We start from the raw sequence: 16452 nt of genomic DNA, 5'->3' as shown, positions 1-16452 counted from the left end.
AGGTCACGTTTAAGTAGTCAGTTTGACATCTTATTTCCTGTAATCATCACATGATAGTTCAAACAAAAATGACATTTTGACCCTAACTTCATTATTCATGTCACTATTCACTGCATTCCATATTGCCCTTGTTTGGTTGGGAGCAGTTTCATGAGAAATTGGAGGTTTGACTACATGAAACCATTGATTCAAGTGTTTGGTGGGAAGAGGTTTGTATAAGCAGATACAACCCAAACATTTGATTTTGAAGCAGAGACAAATTGCACCTTGAACTGGTATTTAATTTTATTCACATGATAGTTCAAAGGATAGAAGTAACAATAAGTTTCCCTATAATCATTAGTGAAACATATTGAGCAATAAACTTTAATTATAAATTGACTTGGCTACTGGATAAATTCTCACATGTTCATCTTTTCAATAAAAATAAGATCTGGTTAAACAAGTTTGAAGATCAAGGCGAGCTTAAAAAGAAAACTATTGATTTTCAAGTTCATTAGATTTGAAAAATTGATGGTGAGTGATTTAGAGAAGATAAGCAAAGAATACGCCGCATGAGACTGCTTGCAGTTAGAATATAATCAATCTGTTTCATGGTTACAGAAAGATAAAATAAATTGAGAAAATAGTGAGCATTACATTGAAAGACCAAGAATGGTGGAGAAAGAGCCAAAGAGAAGACAAGGGACTGAATACAAGGGAGAACGTGAAAATAGAGAGGGAAAAAGAAAGAAAGGTCAGAGGACGAGAATATAGGCTAAAAATTAGGATGGGCTAATAATTGGGATATTTGCCCAGTTCATTGTATTCGTTATAAGGGAATAACTCCCCCCCCCCCTTCCCTATTTTTATAATAATTTATATTCCATTTCTGATTTTCTCATTATTCCTCTTTTCCTTCTTTTCCTTTTTATCTATATCTTATAAGAAGTATGTATTAATATATTATCCATAATTATCTAATTACTCCATCACTAAATAATGCACCATTTGCTTTTTCACGGTCTCCAAGGCACTACTTTGACCATGAATATCTTTAATCGTGCATAGTTAAAAATTACAAACAATTGATATTTTGAAAATAAATTTTGAGACGCTTCCAACAAAATCTCACTTGACAATATTTTCTTTAATATAATAGTGAAATATTATGGTCAGTTTTTAAAGTTTGACCTTAAAATGAGAAATAGTGCAATTATTTAGAAACACCGGGAAATTATTTTTATTGAAATTCAATTAATCTATTAATGAAAAATGCTCAACAATAAATTAAGCTAATGTCCTTATTGGTCATTTACGTGACCAAACTGATAATGAAAACAGCTAGTCAAACCAGCTATATTAATCAGTCAACTGCTAACCACTCAGGCACTCATAAACAGGACAATAAGTGGAACGACAAAACTTATTTTTTTTATTCCATGACATTAGTAAATTAATTATCAATGTACTATCACTTCTCACTTTGGATACCAAAAAAAAATTTATATGCCACCATTGAATACAAATGCAAAAGCTACTCTAGCATACAAAAAAAATTAAACAAAATTATTTAAGATGGAATAATGCATACCCTTGTAACACCCAAAAAAAAGAAAAAAATTGAACAACTTGATACTTACCAAGAGCTTCCTTAGCTGTAACTTGGCGTTCATTAACAGGCTTAAAGTCGTCGGTGTAGCATTACCATCACCTGAGAGTCCTCCCAATATGGATAACACTGCATACTGCCAATCGGAATAATGAGAATAGCTCCTTGAATCATAATTAAGCATTCAGAAGCCAGAAAATATACCTCATATCTTGAAGCAACTTCATAGAAACGCAACCGCTGAAGGATATAAGTCGCCAATCCAGCGATATCATGCCGTTGTTTTTGCATTACTAACTTTAACAGTTGGCTATATCCCTCACTAACACCAGATGGAACATTTTCACCTTCACGAGGCCACCAACCTAAGAAACCTTCACACCCAACAGAGTATCGAGTAGCTTGTTCAACAGCCCCAAGAAGCATCAATGTTACAGTCGCACTATTTTGCATTTCCGAGCTAAGAAAATGTGCAAGCTGCTCCATTCCTCCACCATTTACATAATGAAAACAACTTTCCTTTCCCGAGCATAGAATCAGAGATAAACTCAACCAAAGAAGTACATTATTACTCTGGAATGAAAAAAAAAAATCAATGGAAGAAGGGATAAGTCAGATGCCAATGTATCAAAGAATCAACAACAAACCGTGTATAGAGAATTAATAAAATGCAATACTTCCATTCATGATATTACACAGGGCCCAAAAATATAAGAGATGGAAAAAAGCATCTCCTACATTTTATAAATAATATAATAAGAAAAGGTGGAAACAAGGATTGCAAAAATATTGGTACTGTGAAATATGAGAAATACAAAGAAGCATCTGGAAGCATAATATAATTTTATGTCCTCGAGAAAAACATGACCATGGAAGAGGGCAAAAATTCTAAATCATTAATATCCAATCCATTTGACAAGACTTTCCACATCATTAGGAAAATCATACTTTACCTGCGATAAATGAGGATGTCCAACAAATGCAATATCCCTATTAAATGGGAAATGCTGGAACAACATATCCACCAACTCTTTAGAAGTGGCTAAATCAGCTTCAGACTCTAGAAAACTGCACTCTACCAAAAAATCTCCATATACATGACCTGCTTCAACATATCTTTTACAAAGATTGAAAAGATTCCTCTGAGCCTCAGTGAAAACATGAAAAGATTCTTTCGCATTTGCTAATGCTCCCAAATTTAACTCTTGCAGTATGATTCCAGCACTAACCAAATCATTTGTGAAGAAAGATGCAGCTGTTGAAGTAATTATAGCCATGACCTTCTGACTAATATCACCAAAATTTGGTATATCCAGTACCTTATATATAAGTTGCAAAAATTGCCGCATCTCTACAGAAATATCTAATGCTGGAAGTATTGAAGACAAGGCCTGCAGAGAGGAAATTGCATCCTCAAATTTAGGATTTCTAGAATGTAATAGAGGTGGCAGGTCCTCAAGCTTCGCCTCAGAAGAAGAAACAAGATTCGCAACAGAGTTGTCCAAGTCAAAGTCAACATTAAATTGCCCAAGATCTTCAGCTGTGTTTCCATATACAACCAAGCTTAGACTCCGATAACTGCCCCTCACAACCAAATGATTAGTCACCACAGCCTGACAAGCCGTAGCATATGTCAGTAACAAGAAGGTTATTCTGAAAGCATGTATGTTTATCTTTCTTTATTTTAATTTGGGGAAGGGAAGTGGGGGTGGGCACTCAAGAATGAATAAAACTCATCAATACAGAAGATGTGCCAAATACCAAACCCATGTCCACAAAGATAAATGAACGGTATTTTGGGAGGGAGGTACACAAGAATGAATACATTTAATCAATAAAGGAGATGTGCCAAATACCAAACCCATGTCCATAAAGAAAAATGAAAGGAAAACAAAAATAGTGCTTCAGCAATCCGAGTAAGGGTGAATTTAAGGTCCAGGATACAACCAAGAATGAAATGAACAATAACGTTTAAACAGAATAACAAACCAGGAGGATAAACAATGTGGGAAAGAGAGAGAGAATCAAACATAGAACAATAAGCCTAACTACCTCTAAATCTCTAATTCCTTGCCATAACTATTCCAGACATATATTTGATATCTTATATGGACATGGACACTTGACTGTAATCCTTCTAATAAAACTAACACTCAAAAACCTTGATGTGTTTATGATAGATAATTAGATATAGCTAGAATAAAGTGTAAGTAGCTTAGACATTATGGAGGCACTCTTTTAAGGTAGAACTTATTATATCCTCAATGCGCAAGGTAATGAAGTTGCTAATTGAGAGCCTTTCTATTATTTGAACAAATCTCCTTTCAAATATTTAAATGAAGTTTTACTTTCTAGCATAGATACAAGATATGTTGATGAGTAATTTAACAAGGAAGATCAAATGTTCTTAAATTTTTATAGTTTCAATGGCTTCTTGACATAAAGAATAGATTATAATTGAAAAATTCCTAAAAACATAAGTCGGCCGATAGTCTAAATCTCTAAATTCCACATATACATTCAGGCACAAGAGTTTTAAAGTTTCAAGTGCATGAAAACTAAAGAGTGAAACATTTATCGGAAAAAATTATGCACCCTTCCTTTAGGCATCAACCACAAAGTTGTCACAAAAAATATGTTTGATCAAAGGCATGTGTCCTTAGTATCTTGTGTCTCATATATTTACGTTACATAGAAGTGACTAAGCAGAAGCCACTGATGGACGAAGAAGAAACCATACGAGACTAATATCAGCATTCACCATTACATTAACAGCCATGCTGATCCATTGACGACATATTTCTATGCACTCCCTTCTTTATCCAAATATGAGGAATTCAAACGTTATAATAGCTGGTACAAACCACAATAGCATGGCACATGACTACCAAGCACATTTCTCATAGAATTTTTTTTTTATTTTTAAAATTAGAAGGGAGCTCAATTAAAGGGGAAGGTAAAGAAAATCCCTCAAATGAGCTCCATGAGATTTGATTCCCAGACTACAAGGCTTTGAGGTGGGGAACAATGCCACTACTCCCCACCTAACTCATTTCTCATAGGATATTCATAGACACTCTAACTCCAAGAGTTTAAATAAGCCCTTAACTCATAATAAACCTTCTTGAGAAACATGGAATCAGAGTTCTAGCTTCTAGCTCCGAAGAAGGTAACATAGAATAAGTATTAGAGACATTGTTGCTTATACTTCTAAAAATTTCTAATTGGAAAACCGTTCCTAAATATTGCAACATGGGGATGGGATACAGATTTTAAGAAGAGGGGAGAGATGGAGAGTAATAAAGATAGGGTCCATATGATAAGGAGAGAGAAAGAGAGAACATGTGCAAATGGGGAAATGTAGCAATATTTGTGAAACTTCCTAAAATGGTAATTGTTGCAATATTTGTGGAACAGAGGAAATAATAGACAAGGTGCCCTTAACCAAAGGAGTGAATCCTAAACCGCTAAACCTTAAGTACGAGAAAGGTACTACATAGCCACTACAAGGCACTACAAAGGAAGTAACACCCATTATAAGATCCTTTTCCGAAGAAACATATTTCTTTACATATTACCGACTGAAGATAGATACTTACTAGGATTCTCCAAAATATTACTTTCTCCATTTCTATTTACATCCAACATTTCCAATAAACGAAAAATGTCACGATACTTGCAACACACCTTTTAAAAATACTTTTTTTAGCCTAATTCACAATTTTACCCTTATTTAAGCAACTTAATTTCTTTTAATTAACCCTCTCCTTTCTTCTTAGTCTCTCTCTCTCTCTCTCTCTCTCTCTCTCTCTCTCTCCCCCCTATTTTCACCAGCATCCCACTTAACCATCCACTCTAACCTCCACCCACCTCACTGAAATCAACCCCCCACCTCCACCACTCTTGCCGGAACCACCATCAACCTCACCAAAACCTCTACCCACCTCCACCAAACCCACTAAAATCACCACCCACTGTCACTTTTTTTCGCCAAAACCACTAGATATACAAACCCTAAGAACTTCATTCAGCAAAACTGGCCAAACTACCACCACCATTTTCCATGAATTGAGTAAAATGGGGTAAATTCAACCTATGGTAGTTGAATTAGCTTTAGAAACTTCAAAGTCCTTCGCCATTATCCCCAAATCCATTAGATCTACAAAACGCATATACTTCATTAAGCAAAACCAACCAAACTTCCATCGCTATTTTCCATGAATTAAGTAAATGGGCTAATTTCAACCCATGATGGTTGAAATAATAAGAGGCTTCGGAAACTTCAAAAGCCAAACCTAACCATCAAGAGGTTAAATGTAACCTAGTTCATACTTCCTTTCTTGATGTTTTCTCTCCTCTAGTGGTCATGAAGGTGGTGATGGGAAAAGAATGAAAAGAAGATGGGTTGTTTTCATGACAATAGTAAGTCATTCAACCTTAATTTTTTCTCCAAACAAAATTGAATGGTTTTCTTTGATGATTGTAGTTTTCAAATTTTAGTTTGTGTGCAAAAAGTGTGCAAAAGTGTGCATTTGCTATCAATGTTAAATCGTTGATTTTTTACATCATTTTTACAATGATCTATGGTGCAATGGTGGTTGTAGATGTGGGCATTAGTGGTGGCGACAATGGTGGTGGAGGTGAAGGTTTAGGAAGTGTTTGGTAATTAGTAGAAAAGAGGTTATGGAGATAAAGGATTAACTTAAGTGTATTCAGTATATAGGGCCCACTCGATTCAACTCTCTTAAAATGAGTGAAATAGTGTGTTTAAATCAAATGATGAAATTTGTAGCATATCAAAATCTTAAATGCATTAATTTTACTCATTAAACCACACATTGTTGATCCAAATCAAAACACCAAAAACTAGAACTCATAAACACTCTAAATAAGGAAAATGTAAACAAAATGCTAAACTTTATTGTATCTACTAAATTAACGTATCAATTAATTTTAAGAGAATTGTCATTTCACTATAAATTTTAAAACTATGTCAAATGCTTCATTCCAAAAACACAACTTTGCGTGAGAAGACATACGTCAATGAGCACATATACAAATTTACAAAACATGAAGCATTAACTACCTCAACTTCAAGTACATTCGATGATGAGTGTGAATATAGAAATGGTTGGCAAAGACGCCTGAATCTCGCTTCCCCTTCACATTGAACAAATACTTCCAAAGCAAATGAAGGAGGTAAAGTAGCCCTGGAAAAGTTAACATTGAAGACAATAATATTCACCATTAATCATTCATGGGAAAAGACAAAAATGTCTATGAGATCATTACTACTTTAAAACTAACTTAGAAGAGTAAGTACTCCCTAAGTTCGACTAGCTTACTACTATAGACTCTAATTTCTAGGAATGCATAGAAAAAGCTAGTGGACGTAAGGAAAAAGTGAATAAAATAAGAGAGGTGGGGTAAAACGGTGGGTGAGTACAAGAAAAAGGTGAAAAAGGTAAGAAAAATAATGTTAAAAAGGTTTAAAATGTAAAATGGTGCGAATTGTGTTAGGTAGGATGGATAAGATAGTTAAAAGGTTTTTCCAAAAAATAGAACAAGTAGATTTGAAACGGCTCACAAATGGAAAGAGAGTCACACTTTTAGGGTTCGGAAGGAGTAGTTAATAATGCAAACAAGATTGATTATAATAAAACTAAAAATAAGAAGAAAAAAGATAACTAATTATTGCTTTCTAGTACATTTCGCTATCAATTGCATACATGGCAACATCCACGAGACGCCACCTTTTAGACTAGGACACTGTTACATCAAACCATGGGTATACCCACATGTGATGGACCTTAAAAAAATTACGTACTTTATTTGAATTGTACTAGCCCACTTAAAGATGTTAGATACATTAGATAAGTAATCTACCCACATGTCCTACTGATTAGGATGTTTACATTAAATATTCCTTAGTTAAATTTAAAAAGGAAAATTTGAAAAATACAACCAACAATTATACCCATTTTTTACAAAACCACCAACAATTCTTTTTTTTATTTACCACCAACAATTGTTCAAAACCTTAAAAATTACCACCTGCTTTCCTAATTCTTCTATAGTGACGTCATAGTGGGCACCACTCTTCAATTTCCCTCATTTTCCCCTTCTCTTCTCTCGATTCTCACCTTTATTCTTCCCTCTTCTTCTCTTTCTCTACTTAATTTGCGAAAAAATTGCGATTAGTGCGGCAATTAGGGTTTGAATTCACCATTCTTACTCATACCAAACAACAATGCAACAACAATTCCATCATATGCTATTAAAAAAGTGATAATAGAGGTGAGAATCGAGAAAAGAGAAATAGGAAAGGAAGGAAATTGAAGAGTGGGGCCCACTATGACGTCATTGGGCAAACATGTGGTAATTTTTAAGGTTTTGAAGAATAGTTAGTGGTAAATTAAAAAAAAAATGTTGGTGGTTTTGTAAAAAATGGGTATAATTATTAGTAATTAGGGATGTCACTGGGGCGGGTCTAGTAGGAGACCCGCCCCATCCCCGCCCCGATGGGGCGGGGATGGGTCTAGCTTTGGCGGGTCGCGGGGCGGGGATGGGTCTAAAATCCATACCCGCCATGGGTGATGGGGCGGGGATGGTTGTTATGTAATACCCGCCCCGCCCAGACCCGCCCCATACCCGCCCCGCCTGACCCACCCCGTACCCGCCCCGCCTGACCCACTCCATACCCGACCCATACCCGCTTTATACCCACCCCATACCCGCATAAGACCCGACTAGCCATAGCATAATACGATTAAAAAAAAAAAAATTACTACACCTAATGAAATCTAACCCAGTAACCCACTTACCCAATACCCACCCTCATTCAGTCATTCAATCATTCTTAAAACAAAAACCCTAGCCTCACTGCCTCACTCTCTCCTCTCACAGTCTCACTGCCTCACTGTCTCAAGCGCTGAATCTCTTCCTCAAGCCTCAAACCCCTCTCTTCGATCCTTCTTCTTCAACCTCGTGGTCCTCGTCTGCAATCAAATCTCTTCGATCCTTCTTCTTCAACCTCGATCTTGCAAGGCTGCAACTCATTCAATTTAGGTAAACGTTTTCGCGTTATTATCTTTGAATTTTCTTAATTCAATATGTTCAATTAAGAATTTCTTAATTGGGTTTTCGATTGAAAGTATGTGATTCGTCTTTTATTTATGATTTGTTCGATTGCGGTTTTCAATATTTCATTTGATTGAGCTAGGGTTTCGTGTTATATTTGTATGATACTTTCAATATAATGCAATGTAGTTGATTACTGTTATTTTTTGTATGATAATGTATGAATATGATGACCTCCAAATTTTTTAGTTTATTAGGGTTTTAATCTAGAATTTTCATTACTTGTTTTTTTATATTTAATTTCACAAAATAGATATAATAAAGTCGAAATATGTATAGATTGTAATTAGTTTTTCTCATTAATTTCAGACTTATAAGTTTATGTTTATTATTTTAGCTTATGTGTGATAACTAAATTCGGATTATGTCATTTGACCACTTATTCGATCATTATAGATTTAGTTACTTTTTTTTTTATTTAATTCATTTACTAAGATCAATCTCTGTAGTACACACTAACTTAACACACTTTGTATATAATTAAGTGGGGATGAATTTTGATTGTATTGTAGTTCAAAATATATATACTGATTTTTTACTAAATTTGAATTGAAAATGACTGGCTATTAGCCTATGAATGATGCATGGTGTGTGTGAGCGTTTGTGTTTGTATCTATGTGGCTCAGTGGCTATAAATTTGTGTTGTAGCATAAAAATTGGGGGAAGTTGGAGCAATTTCTATTGAGAATTGTTAAATAACCCAGGTAAGAATTTTCTTCAAATTTTGTTGTATTCTTTGTTATTGAGATTGTATAAAAGCGTGAGAAATGAATTTCAAACTATTATCATAGTATCATACTATTGTTGTTATACTGTAATTTAAGTAGTACTCAATATTGATGAAATTGATCACAATGTATGCAAATTGAGTTGGGGTAATGAAAATGTGGATGGATAATCTGGTGCTGATTTTGGTGGTTAAGAAAGTGGGTGTGTATAGATAGAGTGGAAGAACAGGTTGGATCTTTAATGTCGTAAGCTGACAGCTTTTAAGAATGAAGACTTTGAGACACCAAATTGTACAACTACTGTACTATATTTTGATGTCCTTGTGTTTGTGTTTGTTGTCTCCCTCTTTCTTACAAAATGAGAGTACTAAATTTGGTGATGCTGTTGCTGGCAGCCAGTATGTAGTGGTTAGTGACTTAGTGTGATAGGTGGTTAACTGGTTATGCAGCAGCAACAATATATTAACATAGCAGTTACAGTATGACATTATGCATTGATAGGCCTTTCAACATGATATCTTCCGATAGCTGTGCTAGAAGCATGATCTGCCTTTGCTGCTGTGCATTGCTAATTTGCTATTATTAATTTATTATTGCTGTTTCTGAGATGTCAAATGTGTTCAATACTGTAGTCAATATGTCTAGTGCATTAATTGTCTTTATTTAATTTTTACAGGGGAGAATGACATCTAAAAATGAGAATAACGCTAGTGTTCCCACTTCCGCTAGTAATACTCCAATTGCAATAGATGATGATGAAAGTCCTCTAGAGACTAATTCCGATCCTTCTCTCCTACCAATTACTAGTAGGCATACTTCGGCAGTGTGGTCTGATTTTAAGAGAAAGAGAGTTGGGGATGTGATAAAAGCTGAGTGCAACCATTGCTCCAAGCTACTTGCTGGTGGGTCAAAAGCAGGAACTACTCATTTGAAAGATCATATAAAAATATGTCCAAAGAGAGTATGTCAAGATCTTCGACAAACAAGAATGTTTGGTACAAAAAAAAACTTGAATGATAAGAATGACACGATGACATTGGCTCCTTACGAATTCCACCAAGAAGATGGAAGAAGAGACTTGGCAGAGATGATTATTTTGCATGAGTATCCAATTAGCATGGTTGAGCATATTGGTTTTAGAAAATATAGCAAGACACTCCAACCTGGATTTAAAGTGCCGTCTCGCAACACAGCTAGAAAAGATATTATGAAAAGATATGAGCTTGAGAAGGAGAATGTTGCAACCTTGTTGAGGAAAGCAAAGGGTAAGATTGCCTTAACTACTGACATGTGGACAGCTGACAACCAGAGAAAAGGTTATATGGCGGTCACCTCACATTTTATTGATAATACATGGAAGTTGCAAAGTCGGATCATAAGGTATTGTTTTCTGGTTACTTATAACTTGTTTATTTTTTTTGGTTGTCTTTGTATTGCTATAGTTTTTTGTGTGAATTTTAAAATCATAAGAATTATAAGTTGTGATGATGGATGATAATAATGAGCCCATATATCCACAATAGTATTGAATAGACAAATAATATATGTTATTTTCATTGGTTTTGGTAGGTTTTTATATGTCCCCGCCCCTCATACTGCTGAGGTTCTTGCTGATGCTTTGAAAGAAAGCATTCAATCATGGAATCTTGATCTTAGATTGTCTTCTATAACCGTGGATAATTGTTCAACTAATGATGCAATGATGGAAATTTTGAAAGGAGTGTTTCCATATGGCTCACTTTTATTGCGAGGTGATTTTTTTCATATGTGTTGTTGTGCTCACATATTAAATTTGATTGTTCAAGATGGTTTAAGTGCTGTGTTCAAGATGGTATCAAATGGTGTTCAAAGAATTAGGGATAGTGTTGTGTTTTGGACTGCTTCTGATAAGAGAGTACAAAGGTTTGAACAAGTGGCTAAGCAAATAACTCCTGAGTGTAGTAGAAAGTTAGCACTTGATTGCAAAACCCTTCGGAATTCTACTTATGAAATGCTTTCTATTGCTACTAGTTATAAAGAAGTGTTTGTTGTTTTAAGTGCTCGTAATAATTTATATAAGAATCCACCGACCCCTGAAGATTGGGAAAAAGTTGAGAAAATATGTGAACATTTGGAAGTGTTTAGTAAAACTACCCTTAATTTTTCAGGAACAAATTACCCTACGGCCAATCTTTATTTTCCTAAAATTTGTGCTTTGAGAATTGCTATTTCTGGTTGGCTTTTATCTCCTCATGATTATGTAAGGAAAATGGCCGACATTATGTTACAAAAATATAACAAGTATTGGGCTAGTGTGAATGGCTTAATGGGAGTGGCAACAATACTAGATCCTAGATACAAAATGGCTCTTATTCGCTTTTATTTTGCAAAAATTTTTGATGAGCATGACTTTGAAATTGAGGTTAGTAGAATTAGTGATCTTCGACGAAGATTGGTTGATGAATATGGGTCTAAGATGGGTAAAACTCAAGGTAGTAGCAACCAACAAGCTTTTGATTTGGGTAGTAGTAGCAAATCCAATGAAGAGACCTTTATGCAAGAATTTGCTGAATTTTTACAACAAGATAAGGACTCAAGTCATGATATATCAGATTTGGATAAGTATTTAGATGCTGCTAATGTGCCTCTAGTCCAAGATTTTGATATTCTTAACTGGTGGAAGACAAATGGAGGCACATATCCCATTCTTCAGCAAATAGCACGAGATATATTGAGCATTCCTGTTTCTACTGTTGCATCAGAGTCCGCATTTAGCACAAGTGGTCGGGTTCTTAATCCTTATCGTAGTCGGCTTTTACCGGAAGCTGTAGAAGCTTTGATGTGTACTCAAAATTGGATATGGGCTGCTTCTAAAAGTAAATAGCTAAAATAAAATTTTATTTAATTAATAATATTATTTATTTATTTATTTTAATTAATTCACATTGTATTTGCAGATTGTGGAGAATTTAAGGATGATGAATATGCTAAATTAGTGGGAGAATTAGAGGAAGGATTTGAAACATGTGATATCGATTCTGGAACAAGTGGACTTTGCACCGAATAATTCAAGGCCTAATGAATTTCTTGTTATGTATTTGAATATTTGTAGACTTGTAGTTATTTTTAATATTTGGACTTTGGACAATTTGGAGTTAGTGTTTTTTTTTTTTCTCTTATGTACTACTAATTTTAAGTTTTTTAATATGTAGTAATGTAGTATGTATGCCTAAGGTGTTGCACTTTATGAAAATGGTTGATCTTGCAGTGGTTTTTGTTGGATTTGAGTTAATGGGATTTGTATGCACTGCTACTTTTTCATTAGTCTACTATGAAGTCTGCAGGGTTTCAGTTGACACTTGAAACTTGAAAGACAGTTGCTTTTCTCAATACTAAGTTGGCGGGTATGGGGCGGGGAATTGGCGGGGATGGGGCGGGGGTTTGGCGGGTATGGGGTGGGGGTTTGGCGGGTATGGGGCGGGGACGGGGATGGGGCGGGGGTGGTTTTAGAGTTGGACCCGCCGGGCGGGGACGGGGATTATTTTCAGACCCGACATGGGGATGGGGATGGGGATGAAAATGTGAGGCGGGGATGGGGATGGGAATGCCAAAATCCGCCCCGCCCCGCCCCGTTGACACCCCTATTAGTAATATTTGTCAAATTTTCCTTTAAAAAATTAAAAATAAGTTTTATCCAACACATATACATTTTCAATAAATAAAACAAATAGACCACAAAAGAGTAAAAATAAGTTTAATAAGTAAAAATCAATTATAATCAAGAAAATTAGGTTTAATCAATAAAAATAATTTCAGTGTACAAAAAAAATAAGGTGAAAATAAATGGACCTTTAATGCAACACTTTCTTAAAATAACTAGACTTTTAATGCAATACTTCCTTGAATGGAAATATACTACACTATTTTATTATAGCTCTCTTATCTCATAGTCCTACTCCCACATCACTCATACTTTTTTATTAATTCTCTTATCTCGCCTCACCTTACTTTACATAAAATATTACTATCTCTATCCCAATTGACACGCTTTCCTTACGGGACTGTCCAACACACTTTTACTTCTTCCTTAAAAGTAATAGTCCCACTAATCCATATATTTTCTCTCACTTGTTATGGGTACTACTTTTTTCTAACTTTTATGAAAACAATTCAAAAAATCTCCCCACTTCCACCAACAAAAGTAATGGTCCTAAATTACCCCACCACTAACTTTTATATAATACTAAATTTAACAAAAATATGTTAAACTCTATAAAAGTCAAACAGTGTCGATAAGGACAGGGAGAGTAACCTACTATCTCTATTTTCATAATTGCTTATTCTCTAACAAACGCCACACACACACACACACACACACACGCACACACACACACACAATATTTTAATAAATTCAACTCCAACACCTAAAATTCCAACACTTTTTCTACTAATTTTTTTTTTTTTTTGTTGACACGTTTGATTTTGGGCATTATTCACATAAGTTACATTGACTTAGTTTTAGATTAAGTTAACATAGTCATGTGAGTTAGATTCATTAAAACATCTATTTTCTAAATAACAATTTTTTATAATTTTTCTAGCACATAAATAAAGATAAAATTTAAACTATCAATTGGCTTAGTTGGCAAACATGCCTAAAGGAAATGTGTTGATTAAAATATAATGAAGTAGATATAAGAAAAGTTCAAGGTAAAAATGGGTGTTATATTTAACCGATTTTCAATTGAATTTATCTAAACTTTTCTAGAACTTATTATTACTCATTTTTGTTGTAAATTGAACTTGGATTTATCTAAATATTCATTTTCTTAAAATAAAATCATCAAAAACTGATTTAATTTAACTTGTTTATGAAAAATAGTGGAAATAAGGAGATAAAGTTTAAGATCAAGATAAATTCAAAGTTTGGCCCTCGATTCTACCTCCACCTAATTTTCACTAAATTCAATTCTAACTAGTTCAAACTTCATAAGTTCAAATAGTATAATTTTAACTTATTTACAATCTAATAAGTTTGGATAAGGTAAAAGAAAGTCTAATAAGTTCATATAAAATAAGATAAGTGAAATTCATGTGATAATTAATAGGCCTTTGGTTGAACATTATACTTTAGGTCATGCTTAGGCCAAGAGGTAAAGTCAAACTAGGAAAAACATAAGAGATTAGAGGTGATATCAAACAAGATTAGGTGTTGATATAAAATAAGATAGTGGTGACATGAGAAAAGAGAGAGAAGGTGAAATTATTACCCTTATAGCGAGGGTATAGTTACCAACCGGTCCTACCCTCAACCTATAATAACTATTACCCAAAACGAGGGCAATAGTTCCCCTTATTCTCACCTGCCACCACACCATCACTACACAATCCCCCCTTAGAGTTACACTTACATCATAAATATCCCCTCCTTATAATTACTTATATTCACTTCCATTTTCTTTCGTTTGAATTTTATCACCCTATTAATAAATTACCTTAATATCTTAATCCAAGCATGCCCTTAAAGATGTTAAGTTAATGAAAATTAATAACGATGTTGCATGATTAATTGGTTTTCTTATTTCCAAATTCCAAAACACTTGATGCGATTTGTGTTCATTTGGTTGATTGCGACACATACAGACTCTCAGTTCCTTCAAACTACCCTTGTTTCTATCTTTATGGTTCCGCTGAAAAACACATCAAAACCCTTGACCTAAAAAACTAAACTTCTACACTAATTTCAAATTGCATTTTCCAAGTTATCAAAACAAACACGAAGCTAGTAGGTACAAATTGTCTTGCAGAAGAAATGCAATTAATCAGCATTGAACATAACCACCAGGAAAAGCAAAAATGAAAAGAACGGAAAAGAAAGAAGTCGTATATACCCCAGAAGGGAGACGGCAGACGAAGCCGACGATGCATTTTGCTCCAAAAACTCGCAGGCAGTAATCACAATAGGTTCAGCAAACATGACCTAACAAAAATTAAACGGCATAATTACAAAGATTCACAAATTCAAAAACTTTACCCAAGGATTAATTTGAACCTCCAACACAAATTCACCATATAAAATCAAATTTATAGTAATTCATAGCAGCCAAAAATCCCCAAATGACAAATTTCTTGGAATAAGTGGCGGGAAATTTGGAGCATAAATTAAAAATTAAGAAAAAATAAAATTGCAAGAAGGAAGAAGAATTGGAGAGAGAAAGAGAAGTTACCTCGTCAACATATTCGTCTAATTGAGGGTGAACGAAGGTTTGAGCGAAGAGCACACAGGCCCGTCCTTGAGGCAGTGCAGGAGGGGCGGCCGCCATAACTATGTATCCAACAATAGAATGAGAGGAAGAGGAGGACGGATCTACGTTTTTGTTTCCGAATTGCTCCTTGTACAGTAAATCAGTATTATAACTATAATTCCGTAATTCGTTCTTTTTTTTTCTTTTTTTTTTTTTTTTTTTTTTTTTTGAAGTATAATCAAATAATGTAAAAAATATCAAGCTAACTTTAGTTTCAATCTTGTGAGATATCCCTAAAAAAGTTCTTTTACATATTTGGCCCCATTTGATTTTAAAAGCATTAAATCTCTCCATTTAATTATTATATATATATTAGACATTTATATTTCTTGATTGAACTCAATATCCTATTACCGTTGAGTCACTAAATCAAAGTAGCATAACTAAAGTTTTGAACATTGCACCCAACTACACAACATCGATCCAACACATTTATCGTCTACATGCAGCTAGTTTTAATAAAATATTATGCAAACAAGTATAGGCATAGAGGATATCGGTAATAATTCTTCTTAAAGGGTTAGCCATACCGCGCACATTGCGTGCGTTGAAATCCCTAGTAATATTTAAACTTTTAAATTCGTGTAATTGCAGGTGTACTACACTATCTTTAGGTCTTGATTACTAGAAACTAATACTAGAACTTATGACTATATAGGTACAGTATATGTTATTTCTTAATTAGTTAACCATTGTTTAAGTAAATGAA

At 34.3% G+C, this 16452-nt stretch overlaps 1 protein-coding gene across 2 annotated transcripts in view; it reads right to left on the bottom strand.

Moving 5' to 3' along the window:
* LOC110716948 overlaps positions 1-16045 on the bottom strand; it is a 37137-nt gene extending 21092 nt beyond the window's left edge. Inside the window, exons 1-6 of one of the 2 annotated variants that reach the window (XM_021895600.1) lie at positions 15666-16045; positions 15330-15418; positions 6678-6801; positions 2545-3204; positions 1796-2164; positions 1623-1727 (exon numbers count right to left, since the gene is read on the bottom strand). In XM_021895600.1, coding sequence (XP_021751292.1) covers positions 1623-1727; positions 1796-2164; positions 2545-3204; positions 6678-6801; positions 15330-15418; positions 15666-16037 — 1719 coding nt within the window. In that variant the 5' untranslated portion in view covers positions 16038-16045. The remainder of the gene's footprint in view (positions 1-1622; positions 1728-1795; positions 2165-2544; positions 3205-6677; positions 6802-15329; positions 15419-15665) is intronic. The other variant, XM_021895599.1, reaches the window with a different exon arrangement.
* Positions 16046-16452: the final 407 nt, after the last annotated feature.

The sequence above is a fragment of the Chenopodium quinoa genome, unplaced genomic scaffold, assembly GCF_001683475.1.
Source record: "Chenopodium quinoa cultivar QQ74 unplaced genomic scaffold, ASM168347v1, whole genome shotgun sequence".
In the NCBI taxonomy this organism is placed as follows: Eukaryota; Viridiplantae; Streptophyta; class Magnoliopsida; order Caryophyllales; family Amaranthaceae; genus Chenopodium; species Chenopodium quinoa.
Note: the sequence above shows the minus strand (reverse complement) of the source record. Positions and strands in the feature narration are given on the sequence as shown.